The 14,489-nt window shown below is 47.1% G+C and overlaps 1 protein-coding gene across 1 annotated transcript in view; it reads left to right on the forward strand.

Moving 5' to 3' along the window:
- Positions 1–14,489, forward strand: part of LOC144602152 (synaptotagmin-9-like) — a 73,394-nt gene that overhangs the window by 26,806 nt on the left and 32,099 nt on the right. Inside the window, 2 exon segments of the mRNA XM_078414887.1 lie at positions 5,715–6,060; positions 8,646–9,189. Coding sequence (XP_078271013.1) covers positions 5,715–6,060; positions 8,646–9,189 — 890 coding nt within the window.

Consider the following 14,489-nt stretch of genomic DNA (forward strand, 5'->3'; position numbering starts at 1 on the left):
TTCATGAATCTGTATTGCCTCAGTGGTGTACTTGAGGAAATCCTTCAGCTACCGAGATAGTCTGAGGACGAGATGGGCTCTCACCTGGAGACACAAGAGACTGCAGACGCTGAAATCTGGAGCAAAAATCAGACCGTTAAGGCAATCCATCGGATCAGGCAGCAGACAGACACAAAAAGCTGGAGGGACTCGGCGGTGGGTCAGGCAGCATCTCTGGAGAGAAGGAATAGGTGACGTTTTGGATCGAGACCCTTCTTCAGACTGAGAGTCATAGGAAAGGAAATTGAGAGATATGGACGGTACACAGAACAAATGAATGAAAGAAGCAAAAAGCAACGATAAGCAAGGAAAGGTGGGGCCCACAAGGGTCCATTGTTGGCTGTGGGAAAGGTGAAAACAAGTTATACAGACAGTGGAACTCAACGGAGCGACAGTGAAACTAGTATGATGACTAGGGTGGGGGAAAGACAGAGACAGAGGGAATGCAAGGGTTACATAAAATTAGAGAAATCAATATCATCCCGCTGGGGTGTAAGCTGCCCAAGCGAAATATGAAGTGCTGTAACTATATATTTTGCGTGTGGTCTCACTCTGACAGTGGAGGGGCACAGAACAGAAAGGTCAGTGTGGGAATGGGAATGAGAGTTTAAGTGTTTGGCAACCGGAATCAGGCAGCATCTGTGAAGGCAGATGGATAGTTGATGTTTCCGGTCAAGACACTGCGTCTTACATTGAGAAATAGGTGCAGGAGGAGGCCATTAGGCCCTTCGAGCCAGCACTTCCATTCAATGTGATCATGGCTGATCATCCACAATCAGTACCCCGTTCCTGCCTTCTCCCCATACCCCTTGATTCCACTACCCCTAAGAGCTCTATCTTACTCTCTTTTGAACGCATCCAGTGAATCACCCTCCACTGCCTTCTGAGGCAGAGAATTCCACAAATTCACACCACTCTGCGTGAAAAAGTTTTTCCTCATCTCAGTTCTAAATGGCTTAAACCGTTGCACCTGGTTCTGGACTCCCCCAACATTGGAACATGTTTCCTGCATCTCGCCTGTCCAATCCCTTAATAATCTTCTCACCAGACTGACAGTAGCTCTGTTAATGAAACACTTCAAGTCTCCAGTGAAGTATTGGTCATGGTTAGGGACACAAGGTTTAAATGTCGGCCTAGAACCTGGAGCTTTTTGTCTTGCTCAATATGTTGGCATAATTCTCCCGATATTGTTCATTATCAAGGATGGCATTTGTGTTCATCCCAAACCATCCTTTGAAAAGGAATTGAAGAGTGGGCTTCATGAAACTCTAGTTTAGAGATACAGTATGGAATCAGGCCCATGGGCCCACAGAGTCCACACGGACCAGCTACCACCCATTCATACTAGTTTCATCCTACAATTTACATTAGCCGACAAACCTGCACATCTTTGGGATGTGGGAGGAAGCTGAGAAATCCCCCACAGTCACAGGGAGAACATACATATTCCACACAGACATCACCCATAGTCAGGATCGAACCCGGGCATCTGGCATTGCGAGGCACCCACTCTACCGCTACAACCTGGGTGGGGTTTCTCTGAGATCACCAGTTTCCCCCCACACTCCAAAGGCGTGCAGGTTTGCAGGTTAATTGGTTTGGTAAAATTGTAAATTGTCCCTAATGTGTGTAGGGTAATGTTGGTTTGTGTGGATTGCTGGTCGGCGCGGACTCGGTGGGCCAAAGGGCCTGTTTTTGCACTGTATCTCTAAACTAAACTAAATATTGGCTTATATGTCTTCAGGAGAAGCAGACTAGGGCAGGAAAGGAGAACTGTACTAATTAACTGAGGTAAGCCAGTGGCAAAAGGAAAAAGTGGAGCATTAGCCGTAACATGTACCAATTGCCTCAATGGATCAATGGTTCTTTTATTGCCACTTGCACGAAGCAACAGTGAAACACATTTTGTTGCTTATAGATCAGTGAGATTATTGCTGCACATGAAGACAATCCCCGATTAAGTACCCCATGCATGGAAACAGCCCAATAAGTCCATATGAAATAGGTGGCAGATTTAGGCAGCATCTTACACAGTCCAAGCTGCAGCTGGCTATAGAGGCCCTTAGAGGCCATGACAATCTGTACCCCGTTCCTGCCTTCTCCCCATAACCCCTGACTCCGCTATCCTTCAGAGCTCTATCTAGTTCTCTCTTGAATGCATTCAGAGAATTGGCCTCCAATGCCTTCTGAGGTAGAGAATTCCACAGATTTTGTTTGAGTTCATTAGGATCGCCAGCGAGCCGTCCTTCAATCCTTGCCAGGCCTTTAGCCTTCGTGCCCCGGGGGGTGGGGGAGGGGTTCCCACGGCTGACCTTGAAGGCACAGCAGGTTAGGACTCTCCCCCCCCCCCCCCCGGTCCTCCTCACGACCCTTTGTCCAGTGTCGGCCCTTTGGCCCTTTGTCCAGTGTCGGCCAGTGTCACCGACTCTCTCCTCCTTCCGGTTCCCGGTCTTCGGTGATGATCGGGAGGCTCGGACCCACTCCGTGCGGGCTCTCTCCCAGTTCCGTGGCGTGCTTCTACCACGCGGCCCTGTGGGTACCACGCTACCCGCATTCACGGTGGCTCCTCAACTCCGGGGATGAGGCAGGGCCGGTTTCCCTCTCATTCCCCAACTCATTTGGTTGGGCCTAATTGCCTGTTTTTTGTGTTGCAAATCCTAGTCCTTTCCAAACAACATTATGCAAAGAATACTTAATGGACGGTGAAAATGTGTGCAGAGGGTTGATGAGATGCAATTTAAAGCCTCATACCTGCAATTAGACCACAGCTATAATTCTATCATACGTTATCAAATCTGCCCAGTTGTGAAATTCATATCATGGACCAGGTCTCATTATAATGTGTATTTCATAAATGATTTATTGCTGAAACTCGAGAAATCACTCTAGACCTTAAGAATCGATTATAGTCTTGGCAGTGTCGTATTTAAGAAATTTGTTCAAAAGGAAACAATAGATTTGAAACTTGAAATCACATTCTCATTTAGTTTTATTTCCATCAGTATCCTGGGGTCATCGGTGGTTAGAAACTTAACGGGACCAGCCACATAGAATCATAGAGTGGAAGGGCTATACAACATGGCCACAGGCCCTTTGGCTCAACTCATCCATGCTAACCCAGTTGGTTAACCCAACAAGTCCCACTTCAATGGTTTCTTTCTTGTCATGTGTGCCAGGTAGAGCGAAATACATTTTCTGCATGCATCTCAGCAAGACTACCCCCATACTGTACAAGACTATCCCCACACTGTACAAGACTATCCCCATACTGTACAAGACTACCCCCATACTGTACAAGACTATCCCCACACTGTACAAGACTACCCCCATACTGTACAAGACTACCCCCATACTGTACAAGACTACCCCCATACTGTACAAGACTACCCCCATACTGTACAAGACTACCCCCATACTGTACAAGACTACCCCCACACTGTACAAGACTACCCCCATACTGTACAAGACTACCCCCATACTGTACAAGACTATCCCCATACTGTACAAGACTATCCCCACACTGTACAAGACTACCCCCATACTGTACAAGACTATCCCCATACTGTACAAGACTATCCCCACACTGTACAAGACTACCCCCATACTGTACAAGACTATCCCCATACTGTACAAGACTATCCCCATACTGTACATAAGCACAATCTCCCAGTTGAATGTGCTAATCTCATTCCCACACTGACCTTTCTGTTCTGGGCCTCCACCACTGTCAGTGTGGGACGACACACAAAATGGAGGAACAGCACCTCTATTTCACTTGGGCAGCTTACAACCCAGTGGCATGATATTGATTTCTCTAACTTCAAGTAACCTTCGCTTCCCCTCTCTCTCCGTCCCTCCCCCATAGGGTTGCCGGGACATCCCGTATTTTGGGCTAAAGTGGTTTGTCCCGTACGGGACCGATGCTGCCTGACCTGCTGAGTTACTCCAGCATTTTGTGAATAAATCGATTTGTACCAGCATCTGCAGTTATTTTCTTATAATACTGTAGGCCCGGGGGCAGCTGTAGGCCCAGACACTGTAGGTCCGGGGGCAGCTGTAGGCCCAGACACTGTAGGCCCGGACGGCACTGTAGGCCCAGGCACTGTAGGCCCGGACGGCACTGTAGGCCCAGACTCTGTAGGCCCGGGCGGCACTGTAGGCCCAGACTCTATAGGCCCGGTCGGGCAGCTGTTGGCCCAGACACTGTAGGCCCATGGCAGCTGTAGGCCCAGACACTGTAGGCCCAGACTCTATAGGCCCGGTCGGGCAGCTGTAGGCCCAGACTCTGTAGGCCCAGACGGCACTGTAGGCCCAGACACTGTAGGCCCAGACTCTGTAGGCCCGGGGGCAGCTGTAGTCACGGACAGTGTAGGTCCGGAGGCCCGGGCGCCGCCTATCGGAGGTTGCGTAGCAACCCGCCTCCCGGCCCGGGCGGCCGCCATTGGTGGAGCGGGAGCACGTGGCTGGCTGGGTGAGGTCACGTGGGGCGCGGGGCGCGAGGTCACCTTGTCCCGTATTTGGGAGTGAGGAAGTTGGCAACACTACTCCCCCACCCTAGCTGTCGTACAAGTTTCACTGCCATTTTGATGAGTTTCACTGTCTGTATAACTCGTTATATTCAGAATGTACAGAACCGCCCGCTGAATCCATATGCAAGAGGCACCATTTTGGCTCCATTTTACAGTCCCAGCTGTAGCTGGCCACAAAGGCCCCATCGTCCCACTCCACCCTGGTAATCCCGCAAACCGATGTCCCTCTCCTTGTCTGGCCCTCTTCAGTCCGTGTTCCCTGGCCTTCCGGAACCTTCCGCAGCTGACCATATTTGGGTTGTACCTGTCCAAACCTCTCCTAGCCATGTGCCTATCCATAGAAACATAGAACATTTATTATTAAACCTGTCTCAATGACTTCTCTCGTCACTTGTCCCATTTTATCCAACACCCTTTATGTGAGGAAGTTGCCCTTCAAGTCCCTTTTATTCCTTTCTCCTCTCACCTTAAATCTGTGCTCCCTAACTTTAGATTCCCACCAAACCTGGGGAAAAGACTGCGCTGCACAAATTAGAATTTTAAACATTTCAATGCATTTATTTCTCATTTTTTCAAGCTCAAGGTAATAGTCCCAGTCTCTCCTCACGTGACAAAGCCACCATCTGAAGAATCAATCATCTGAACAACCAGCTTTCACTAATTCTATCCTACATATTAGGGATAATTTACAGAAGTCAATTAACCTACAAACCTGCGCGTCCATTGAATGAGGGAGGGAACCGGAGAATCTCGGAGAAAACCCACGTGGGTCACAGAGAGAACGTACAAACTCTACACAGACAGCACCCATAGTCAGGATTAAAACGGGGTTTCTGCCGATGTAAGGCAGCAATTCTGCCACTGTAAGGCAGAAACTCTACCGCTGTAAGTCAGTAACTCTACCGCTGCACCACCGTGTCACTCATAAGTGTGTGCTGAGGGCAATGGGCCAATTATAGGCAACCCATGTTGACTAAGCCAGTATGCCAGCTTGGGGAGCATGGGCAAGGTGGGCTGATGGCCCTATTTCCATGCTGGGCAGCTCTGGGACTGCGAAGGGCTGTATGTCTTCCTCTGCTGTTGTAATGGTGGATGATATGCATTGAGTGCTGGTTCTAAGAGAGGGGTTCTTCCTCATTGTTGCAGACATCTCCATTAGTCTCCTGTCACTGGTGGTGACCGCCTGTGGCCTGGCGCTCTTTGGCGTCTCGCTCTTTGTCTCCTGGAAGCTGTGCTGGCTGCCGTGGCGTGAGCGAGGCGAATCGTCCAACCACAAGGAGAGCCAGCAGGAGCAGCAACACTACACGGATAACGGGACCGATGGGCACGGCTACAGCGAGGACTTCACCACGGAACCTGCGGCCTATCCAGAGTCAGCCATGAAGATCAGCCACACCTCCCCCGATATCCCCGTGGACGTGCAGAACAAGGAGAACTGCGCCCGCAACGTGCGGATACACCGGCAGGTCACAGAACCCACGTCCTCCACAAGGTCAGTGAGAAACGTTAGTTTAGTTTATTGTCACATGCACTGAGGTACAGTGATAAGCCTTGTTCCATGCTAACTGGTAAAGCTTTGTTACAAGCAGACTGACAGCGGAAAGACTATACGATTACAATCGAGCCGTCCACAGTGTACAGATACACTACAAAGGGAATAACATTTAGTGCAAGATAAAGTCCAGTAGAGTCCGATTACCAGAGGCGTCTCGGTGGCACATTGGTACATCTACTATCTTACTGCGGGTTTGGTCCTGACTAGAGCTGCTTGTCTATATGGAGTTTGTACCTTCTCCCCGTGACCTGCCTGGGTTTTCTCTGAGATCTTCGGTTTCCTCCCACACTCCATACAGGTTTGTAGGTTAATTGGCTTGGAAAAAATGTCCCTCGTGTGTGTAGGATAATGTAGGTGTGTTGGGATCGCTGGTCGATGCGGACTCAGTGGGCCGAAGGGCCTGTTTCCGTCCTGTATTTCTAAATTAAAAAATAAATAGTGAGCAGACTGTACAACAATCAAGCCATCCATAGAGTACAGATGCATGATAAAGGGACTAACGTTTAGTGCAAGATAACGTGCAGTAAAGTCCGATTAAAGATAGTGGCCAGAATGAAACATGCAAGCAGAGGTCAGGATCGAACCTCCATCTCTTGATCTGTGAAGCAGCTTATCTACAAAACTGCCACCTCCCCTCAGTCTCAACACCCAGCCCAGCCTCCCCCAAATCACAATTCTGCAGCCATTGATTCTATCCAAATTAAAATTTACTATTGAAGTTTACTATCGCAACCTTTAAGAAACATTTAGGCAGGTGCATGGATAGGACAGGTTTAGAAGGATATAGCCCAGACACAGGCAGGTGGCAACAGTGTAGATGGACATGTAGGTTGGTCTGAGCAAGTTGGGCTGAAGGGCCTGTTTCCAGGCTGTATGTCTCTGACTCTATGAGATTAAGTAAGAGGTGCAGGTAGTTCTGTTATATGATTCTAATTTTCCATGATTCTAATTGGATGTAATGTGATTGATGAATCAGGGAATACTATTTGTAATGTGATTTTGATCAGAAACTAGAGAATTACTTTAAAGTTAGTTTGGAAATTGACAAGCAGGAAAAAAAGCAGTTTAGGGGAAAAAAAATCAGTATTGAAAGAAAAACTGTTTCCATGTAACCATGGAGACGTACATGGATGGAAAAGACTGAGTGGGAGATGGGTGGATTACTGCAAATGGGATTATTTAGACAGGACATCTTGGACGGATTGGGCCAAAGGGCCTGTTTCCCTACAGTTTGACTCAATGATTCCCTACAGTTTGACTCTCTTTCCCTGCAGTAACCAGACACAATTGACTGACAAACAGTCTGTCAGGATTACTGTGGGAGATCATTGAAATTGACAATCGATTGCTTCTCCTGACACTTGTGCAATGATACTCTTGAACAATGTAACATGTAATTGTTAGTAATTCTTAACTTGTAGTAATAAATGTATAAGTTTTAACAAAATTGCACTTCCAGAGTTCAAATAAAAGGGGAAGTGTACAATTTGCAGCAAGACCCTTAACTGTATTGATGTGCAGAGGGATCCAGGTCCATCACCCCTTGAAAGAGGCAACACAAGTAGATAGATTGGTAAGGAAGGCATGTGGTGGGCCTCCTTTCATGGGCATTGAGTTTGTCAGGATATCATATTGAAGCTTTATAGGACTTTGGTTAGGCAGCATTTGGATGTTGGGCAAAATGGGATCATTTTCCCTGGAGCGTCAGAGGATGAAAGGGAACCTGATAGAAGTATATAAAATGATGGAAGACACAGATAGGGTAGAGAGTCAGGACCTTATTCCTCGAGTGGAAGTGTCATAGACTAGAGGGCATAGCTTTAAGATAAGAGGTGCAAAGTTTAAAGGGAATGTGAGAGGTAAGTTCTTTACACAGTGTGATGGGTGCCTGGAACATTGTGCCAGGAGGCAGATACATTAGTGGTATTTACGAGACTTTTGGATAGGCTCATAGTGATGTAGGAAATGGAGAAATATGGAACGTGTAGGCAGAGCAGGTTAGTTTATCTTTGAATCATATTCGACAAGGACATTATGGGTTGAAGGGCCTTTTCCTGTGCTGTACTGTTCCCTGTTTCCCATTGAAACGGCAAGCATGGAGGCACAGCGGTAGAGTTGCTGCCTTACAGCACCAGAGACCTGGGATCGATCCTGACTATGGGTGCTGTCTGTTCGGAGTTTATACATTCTCCCTGTGACCGTATGGCTTTTCCCCGGGTGCTCCGGTTTTCTCCCACACTCCAAAGATGTACAGGTTTGTAGGTTAATTGGCTTCAGTAAAAATTAGAAATTGTCCCTTGTGTGTGTGGGATAGTGCTAGTATGCAGTAATCGCTAGTCGGTACGGACTCGGTGGGCCAAACAGCTGTATGTCTAAACTTAACTAAACTCAACTAATTGTTTTTATAACCCAATCCTTCTTTTTAAGGTTTCTTAGGAACATACTATAGTAGAACTATCTGTTAAAATGACTCAGTCCTTGTTCCCCAATTCCGACTGACAGATGCTGTTCTGTGGTTTCAGGCATAACTCTATCCGAAGGCAACTAAATGTTTCCAACCCGGACTTTGAGATACAACAGTTCCAAAGGCAGGAGAAGCCAATGGACATTGGGCGGATTAAACCCGAGTTGTACAAACAGAGGTCTGTGGACACTGATGATGGCCGTAGGAGCAGCCAGACCTGTGGCAAACTTAACTTTGTGTTGAAGTACGATTGTGACTTGGAACAGCTGATAGTCAAAGTCCACAAAGCTGTCAACCTGCCGGCCAAGGACTTCTCCGGCACCTCTGACCCTTATGTGAAGATATACTTGTTGCCCGACCGCAAAACGAAACACCAGACTAAGGTCCATCGCAAAACCCTCAACCCCGTCTTCAACGAAGCCTTCCTCTTCCCCGTCCCTTACAACGAGCTGTCCAGCCGCAAGCTTCACTTCAGCGTGTACGATTTTGACAGGTTTTCACGCCACGATGTGATCGGCCAAGTGGCCGTTGACAATTTCCTCGACCTGGCCGACTTTCCCCGGGAGACGATGCTTTGGAGGGACATTCTACATGTCACCTCGGTAAGTGAGAAGTTCCACCGCCAAGCAAGGCGCTCACTCGAGCCATCGGTTTCTCTCATCAGTCGTAAGTTGGCTTGAGGGCTTCAGCTTGACTAAGAACCACACAGGAGTTATCTGTCGAGCCTCAGGCGGTCATGTAGCCTAAGTACCACTCCAGACCTACAGCAACCTGGTTGATCATGTGTGGTCCCACCAATGACTTGCACATCATGATGCAGCTGTACAAGTCCTTGGTGTAGACCACACGGAGTATTATGTCCAGTTCTGGTCACCCAGCTATAGGACGGATGTCACTAAGTTGGAAAGGGTGCAGAAGAGATTCACCACAATGTTACCTGGGCTTACAGGCTTGAGGTAGAGCATAGGAGGCTGTGTGATTTAGAGGAGTAACTACAGGGAGTTTAGAAGTTCTTGTGTCTGATCAATGCTAAGCGATTTCTCAGGTGATGACTGTGTTGAGACAACCTGTAGATATTGAGCAAAACAAATGTCTGGAGGAACTCAGTAGGTCAGGCAGTATCTGCGGAGGGAACTGGATAGATGATATTTCAGACTGAAGAAGGGTCCCAACCTGAAATGTCGTCCTTTCATTTCGCCCCACAGATGATACCTGACCCATTCAGTTCCTCCAGCAGTTTGGTTTTTTTTCCTCAAGATTTCAGCAACTGCAGTTCCTTGTGTCTCCAATCAGTTTGAATTCTGCTCCATGAGGCCTCACCCAAACGCATGGACACTGAAGCACAGTATCTGTGCAATCGTCTTTCCAATATCACAAGAGCACAGAAAGAGCACAGAAGGGGCCAATTAGCCCAGTATTCTATGCTGGCTCTACACATACAATATAGTGTGTCCTACACTGATATTGGTATTGATATCGGTATCGGTATCGGTATTGGTATTGATATCAGTATCGGTATTGGTGTTGGTGTTGGTGTCGGTATCGGTGTTGGTGTTGGTGTTGGTGTTGGTATTGGTGTTGGTGTTGGTATTGGTATTGGTGTTGGTGTTGGTATTGGTGTTGGTGTTGGTGTTGGTATTGGTATTGGTATTGGTATTGGTGTTGGTGTTGGTATTAGTATTGGTATCGGTATTGGTGTTGATATCGGTATCGGTATCGGTATTGGTGTTGGTATTGGTGTTGGTGTTGGTGTTGGTGTTGGTGTTGGTGTTGGTGTTGGTATTGGTATTGGTATTGGTGTTGGTGTTGGTGTTGGTGTTGGTATTGGTGTTGGTATTGGTGTTGGTGTTGGTGTTGGTATTGGTGTTGGTGTTGCTGTGTTTTCAAGCCGTGTTTTCAAGACGTGTTTTCAACAGGGAGTTAGATTTAGCTCTCCCCCTCACCCCTCACCGCTGTACTCGCCTCGCTGCTGTCATTTAACTGAAAAATGTGCAGAAGAGATTCACAACCACGTTACCAGGACTGGGTGGCACGAGTTAGAAGAATAAATTGGGTCGGCTGGAACAGGTTTCCAGTGGAGTCTAAAATTAGAGACTGTATGTTGAAAGTGAGAAGGGGAGACAGAATTGAGGGCTAAGGTTACTGCATAGAGAGTGGAGTGTACATAGAATCATTTGCCAGAGAAAGTGATAGAAGATGTCAAAATTACACCACGTAAAGGACATTTGGATGGGTATATGGGCAGGAAAGGTAAAGTGGAATATGGACCAAACGCAAGCACATGGGATTAGCTTAGTCAAGTCAAGTCAAGTCAATTTTATTTGTATAGCACATTTAAAAACAACCCACGTTGACCAAAGTGCTGTACATTTGATTAGGTTCCAATAGAAAAAAAATGAAAACATACAGTAGCACGCAAACAGTTCACAGCGCCTCCTCAATGAGCCTCAAACGCTAGGGAGTAGAAATATGTTTTGAGCCTGGACTTAAAGGAGTCGATGGAGGGGGCAGTTCTGATGGGGAGAGGGATGCTGTTCCACAGTCTAGGAGCTGCAACCGCAAAAGCGCGGTCACCCCTGAGTTTAAGCCTAGACCGCGGGATAGTGAATAGCCCCAAGTCGGCCGATCTGAGGGACCTGGAGTTAGAGAGGGGGGTTAGAAGATTTTTGATGTGGGGGGGGAGTGTCCATTTAGGGCTTTATACGTGAATAGGAGGAGCTTGAAGTTGATTCTGTACCGTACAGGGAGCCAGTGGAGAGAGGCCAGAATCGGGGTGATGTTGTCCCTTTTACGGGTACCCGTCAGGAGTCTCGCTGCGGCGTTTTGGACCAGTTGCAGGCGGGACAGGGAAGATTGGCTGATCCCAGTGTATAGGGAGTTGCAGTAGTCTAGGCGGGAGGAAATGAAAGCGTGAATGATTTTTTCTGTGTCGTCGAATTGGAGGAAAGGTTTGATTTTAGTTATGGTTCGAAGTTGGAAGAAGCTGGCTTTTACCACAGCGTTGACTTGCTTATCAAATTTTAATGCAGAGTCAAATATCATGCCGAGGTTTTTGACATGCGGTTTGACTAGGCAGGATAGGCTTCCAAGACTGCCTGTTATCAATTTGATGGAGTCGGGGGGGCCAAATAGGATGACCTCAGACTTGCTCTCATTTAATTGGAGGAAGTTCTGTGCCATCCAACATTTTATGTCCTCAAGGCAGTGTGAGAGGCTGTTTAAATTTGACTGGTTGTTGGGTTTCAGGGGGAGGTAAAGCTGAGTGTCATCGGCATAGCAGTGGAAAGAAATGCCGTGCCTTTGAATGATTTGGCCAAGGGGGAGCATGTATAGAGAGAAGAGAATGGGGCCTAGGATGGAGCCTTGTGGAACTCCGCAGGATAGGCTAGCTGGAGCAGAGGAATAACTGCCTATGTTGATGGCGAAACTCCTATCTTTGAGGTACGAAGCGAACCAGCTCAGGGCAGTGCCATCAATGCCAACCGCGTACCGGAGACGGTCAATAAGGATGGTGTGGTCCACTGTATCGAATGCTGCGCTGAGGTCGAGAAGGAGCAGGATTGCACAGTCGCCGGTGTCGATGGCGAGAAGCAGGTCGTTGTGTACCTTCAACAAGGCAGACTCTGTGCTGTGGTGGGCTCTGAAACCTGACTGGAAACTTTCCAGGATGGTGTTTTGGTGCAGGTAGGGCACTAATTGGTTTAAGATTGCCTTTTCAAGGACTTTTGACAGGAATGGCAGTTTGGAAATGGGTCTGTAGTTGCTAGGCAAGGTGGGGTCTAGGTTAGGTTTTTTCAGTAGGGGCTGGACCACCGCGTGCTTGAAACTGGTTGGAACAGTGCCAGTGGCCAGAGAACTGTTGATAATAGAGAGGATGCTGGGACCGGCTATTGCAATGACATCCTTCAGAAGGGCAGTGGGGGCTGGATCAAGGGGGCAGTTTGCAGGTTTCATAGCTTAGATAGGCATCATAGTCAATATGGATGAGTTGGGCCGAATGGCCAGTATCCATGCTGTATGACGACTCTATGGAGAGATGTTAAAATAATCTGAGTCTGAAGAAGGGTCCCGATCCCAAACATCACCCACCCTTTTACTCCACTGAGTTACACCAGCACTTTGTGTCTATCTTTAAAAAAATCAAAAATGAAGTCATCCATCATACTCCTACAATCCAATGCATGCCAGATCGGTGTATTTATGAAAGAGCAGAAATGCTAGAATAAATCATCAGAAGAGCACGCTTAAATCAAGCCACCATATTTATTTTTACTGGTGTAAAACTGTAGCAGGCACTTGTGAAAGTTTCTTTCAGAGACACATTAACCTGCTTTTGAATCAAGCGTGCTTAAGAAGAGCACATTACGTATTCACTTGTTATCTTCACATTGAAAGTCAAATCCCTGGGAAGTCAGCAGCAGAAAGTGCAAATTTAGCACAAAAAAAATCGCGTCAGCCCAGCCCTGACCTATTTTCCAGATTCTTGTCTGTAATCCCCTGATAATATGGAGCTCAAACTCATCCCCTTATTCGCCATATGTGAGAGAAATCTACAGTGCATTTGTTGTGCTGCTGTTACAGAAGACCACTGGAGAAAACAACATCAAGAATCGCAGGCTATTAAATCAATGGAGTGTGACTGAAGATGTCGAATCACTGTAAGCTGTCTAGCCTTGTGATTTCATTCAGAAAGCCCTCAGCCATTTAGCCTATCTCTGTAATCACCTCCAACTCTGCAACCTTCTGATACATCTACGCTCTTAAACTCTGGTTTCCTGTTCATCACTGAATTGCAGGCAGCACAGTGACCCAACTAGAAGAGATGCTGTCTCACAGAGCTAGAGAACTGGGTTTGATTCTGCCCTCGGGTGCTGTCCGTGTGGAGTTTGCACATTTCCTTATGACCACATGGGTTTCCTCTGGGTGCTCTGGTTTCCTCCACACATCCCAAAGACCTGTTTGTAGGTTTGCATCCCAAAGGTTTGTGGGTTTATTGCCTACTGTAAATTGCCCTCAGTCTGTATGGGATAACATAGAACTGGTGTGAATTGGTGATCGATGGTTAGCATGGACTCGTTAGGCAGAAGAGCCTTTGTTCAAGACTGAGTTGCTCTACCACTAACATGAGGCCATGTAAAAAAAACCTGAAATCAGTTATAAGGAGAGTGGACAATCTGGGACTGTTTTCACTGAAGTGAAGGGGACTGAGGGGCGATCTTATAGAGGTTTATAAAATTACCTAGACTCCAGGTTCTGAAATCCTTTCTCTAAACCTCTTCACTTTCTTAAAGGATCTTCTTAAAACCTACTTCTCTGACCATTTTGCTCCAATATCTCGGAATATTTGACTGTGTTTACACATGTAAGCTTTGGTGCTTTAAACCAGCTTCGGTGGTTACCATTTTACTTGTCTGGCTATCTCAGCTTCGTGACTTGTGGACAGTGAATTCTAGGGCCATTCAACAACAAGACTTAGGATAGACACAAAATACTGGAGTAACTCAGCGGGTCAGGTAGCACCTCTGGAGAAAGGAAATAGGTGATGTTTGGGGTCAAGACCCATCTCTATCCTCAGTGTCAACCAGCATCTGCTGTTCCTTCCTACACACAGGACTTGGGACATTATGTTACAGTTGCACAATGTTGATGAGGCCACACTTGGAGCATTGTGTCCAGTTTTGATCACCCCGCTATCGGAAGGATGCCATGAAGAAAGAAAGGATGCAGAGAACATTTACGAGGATGTTGCCAAGACTCAAGATCCTGAGCTACAGAGAGAGGCTGGGCAGGCTAGGACTTTATTCCTTGAAGCGTATGCACATAGTCTTTTCCATGGGTAAGGAAATCAAGAACGAGAGGGAATAGCTTTAAAGTGAGCGGGGAAAGTTTTAATAAGGACTTA

This window comes from Rhinoraja longicauda, chromosome 18 (genome assembly GCF_053455715.1).
Source record: "Rhinoraja longicauda isolate Sanriku21f chromosome 18, sRhiLon1.1, whole genome shotgun sequence".
NCBI classification, from domain to species: domain Eukaryota; kingdom Metazoa; phylum Chordata; class Chondrichthyes; order Rajiformes; family Arhynchobatidae; genus Rhinoraja; species Rhinoraja longicauda.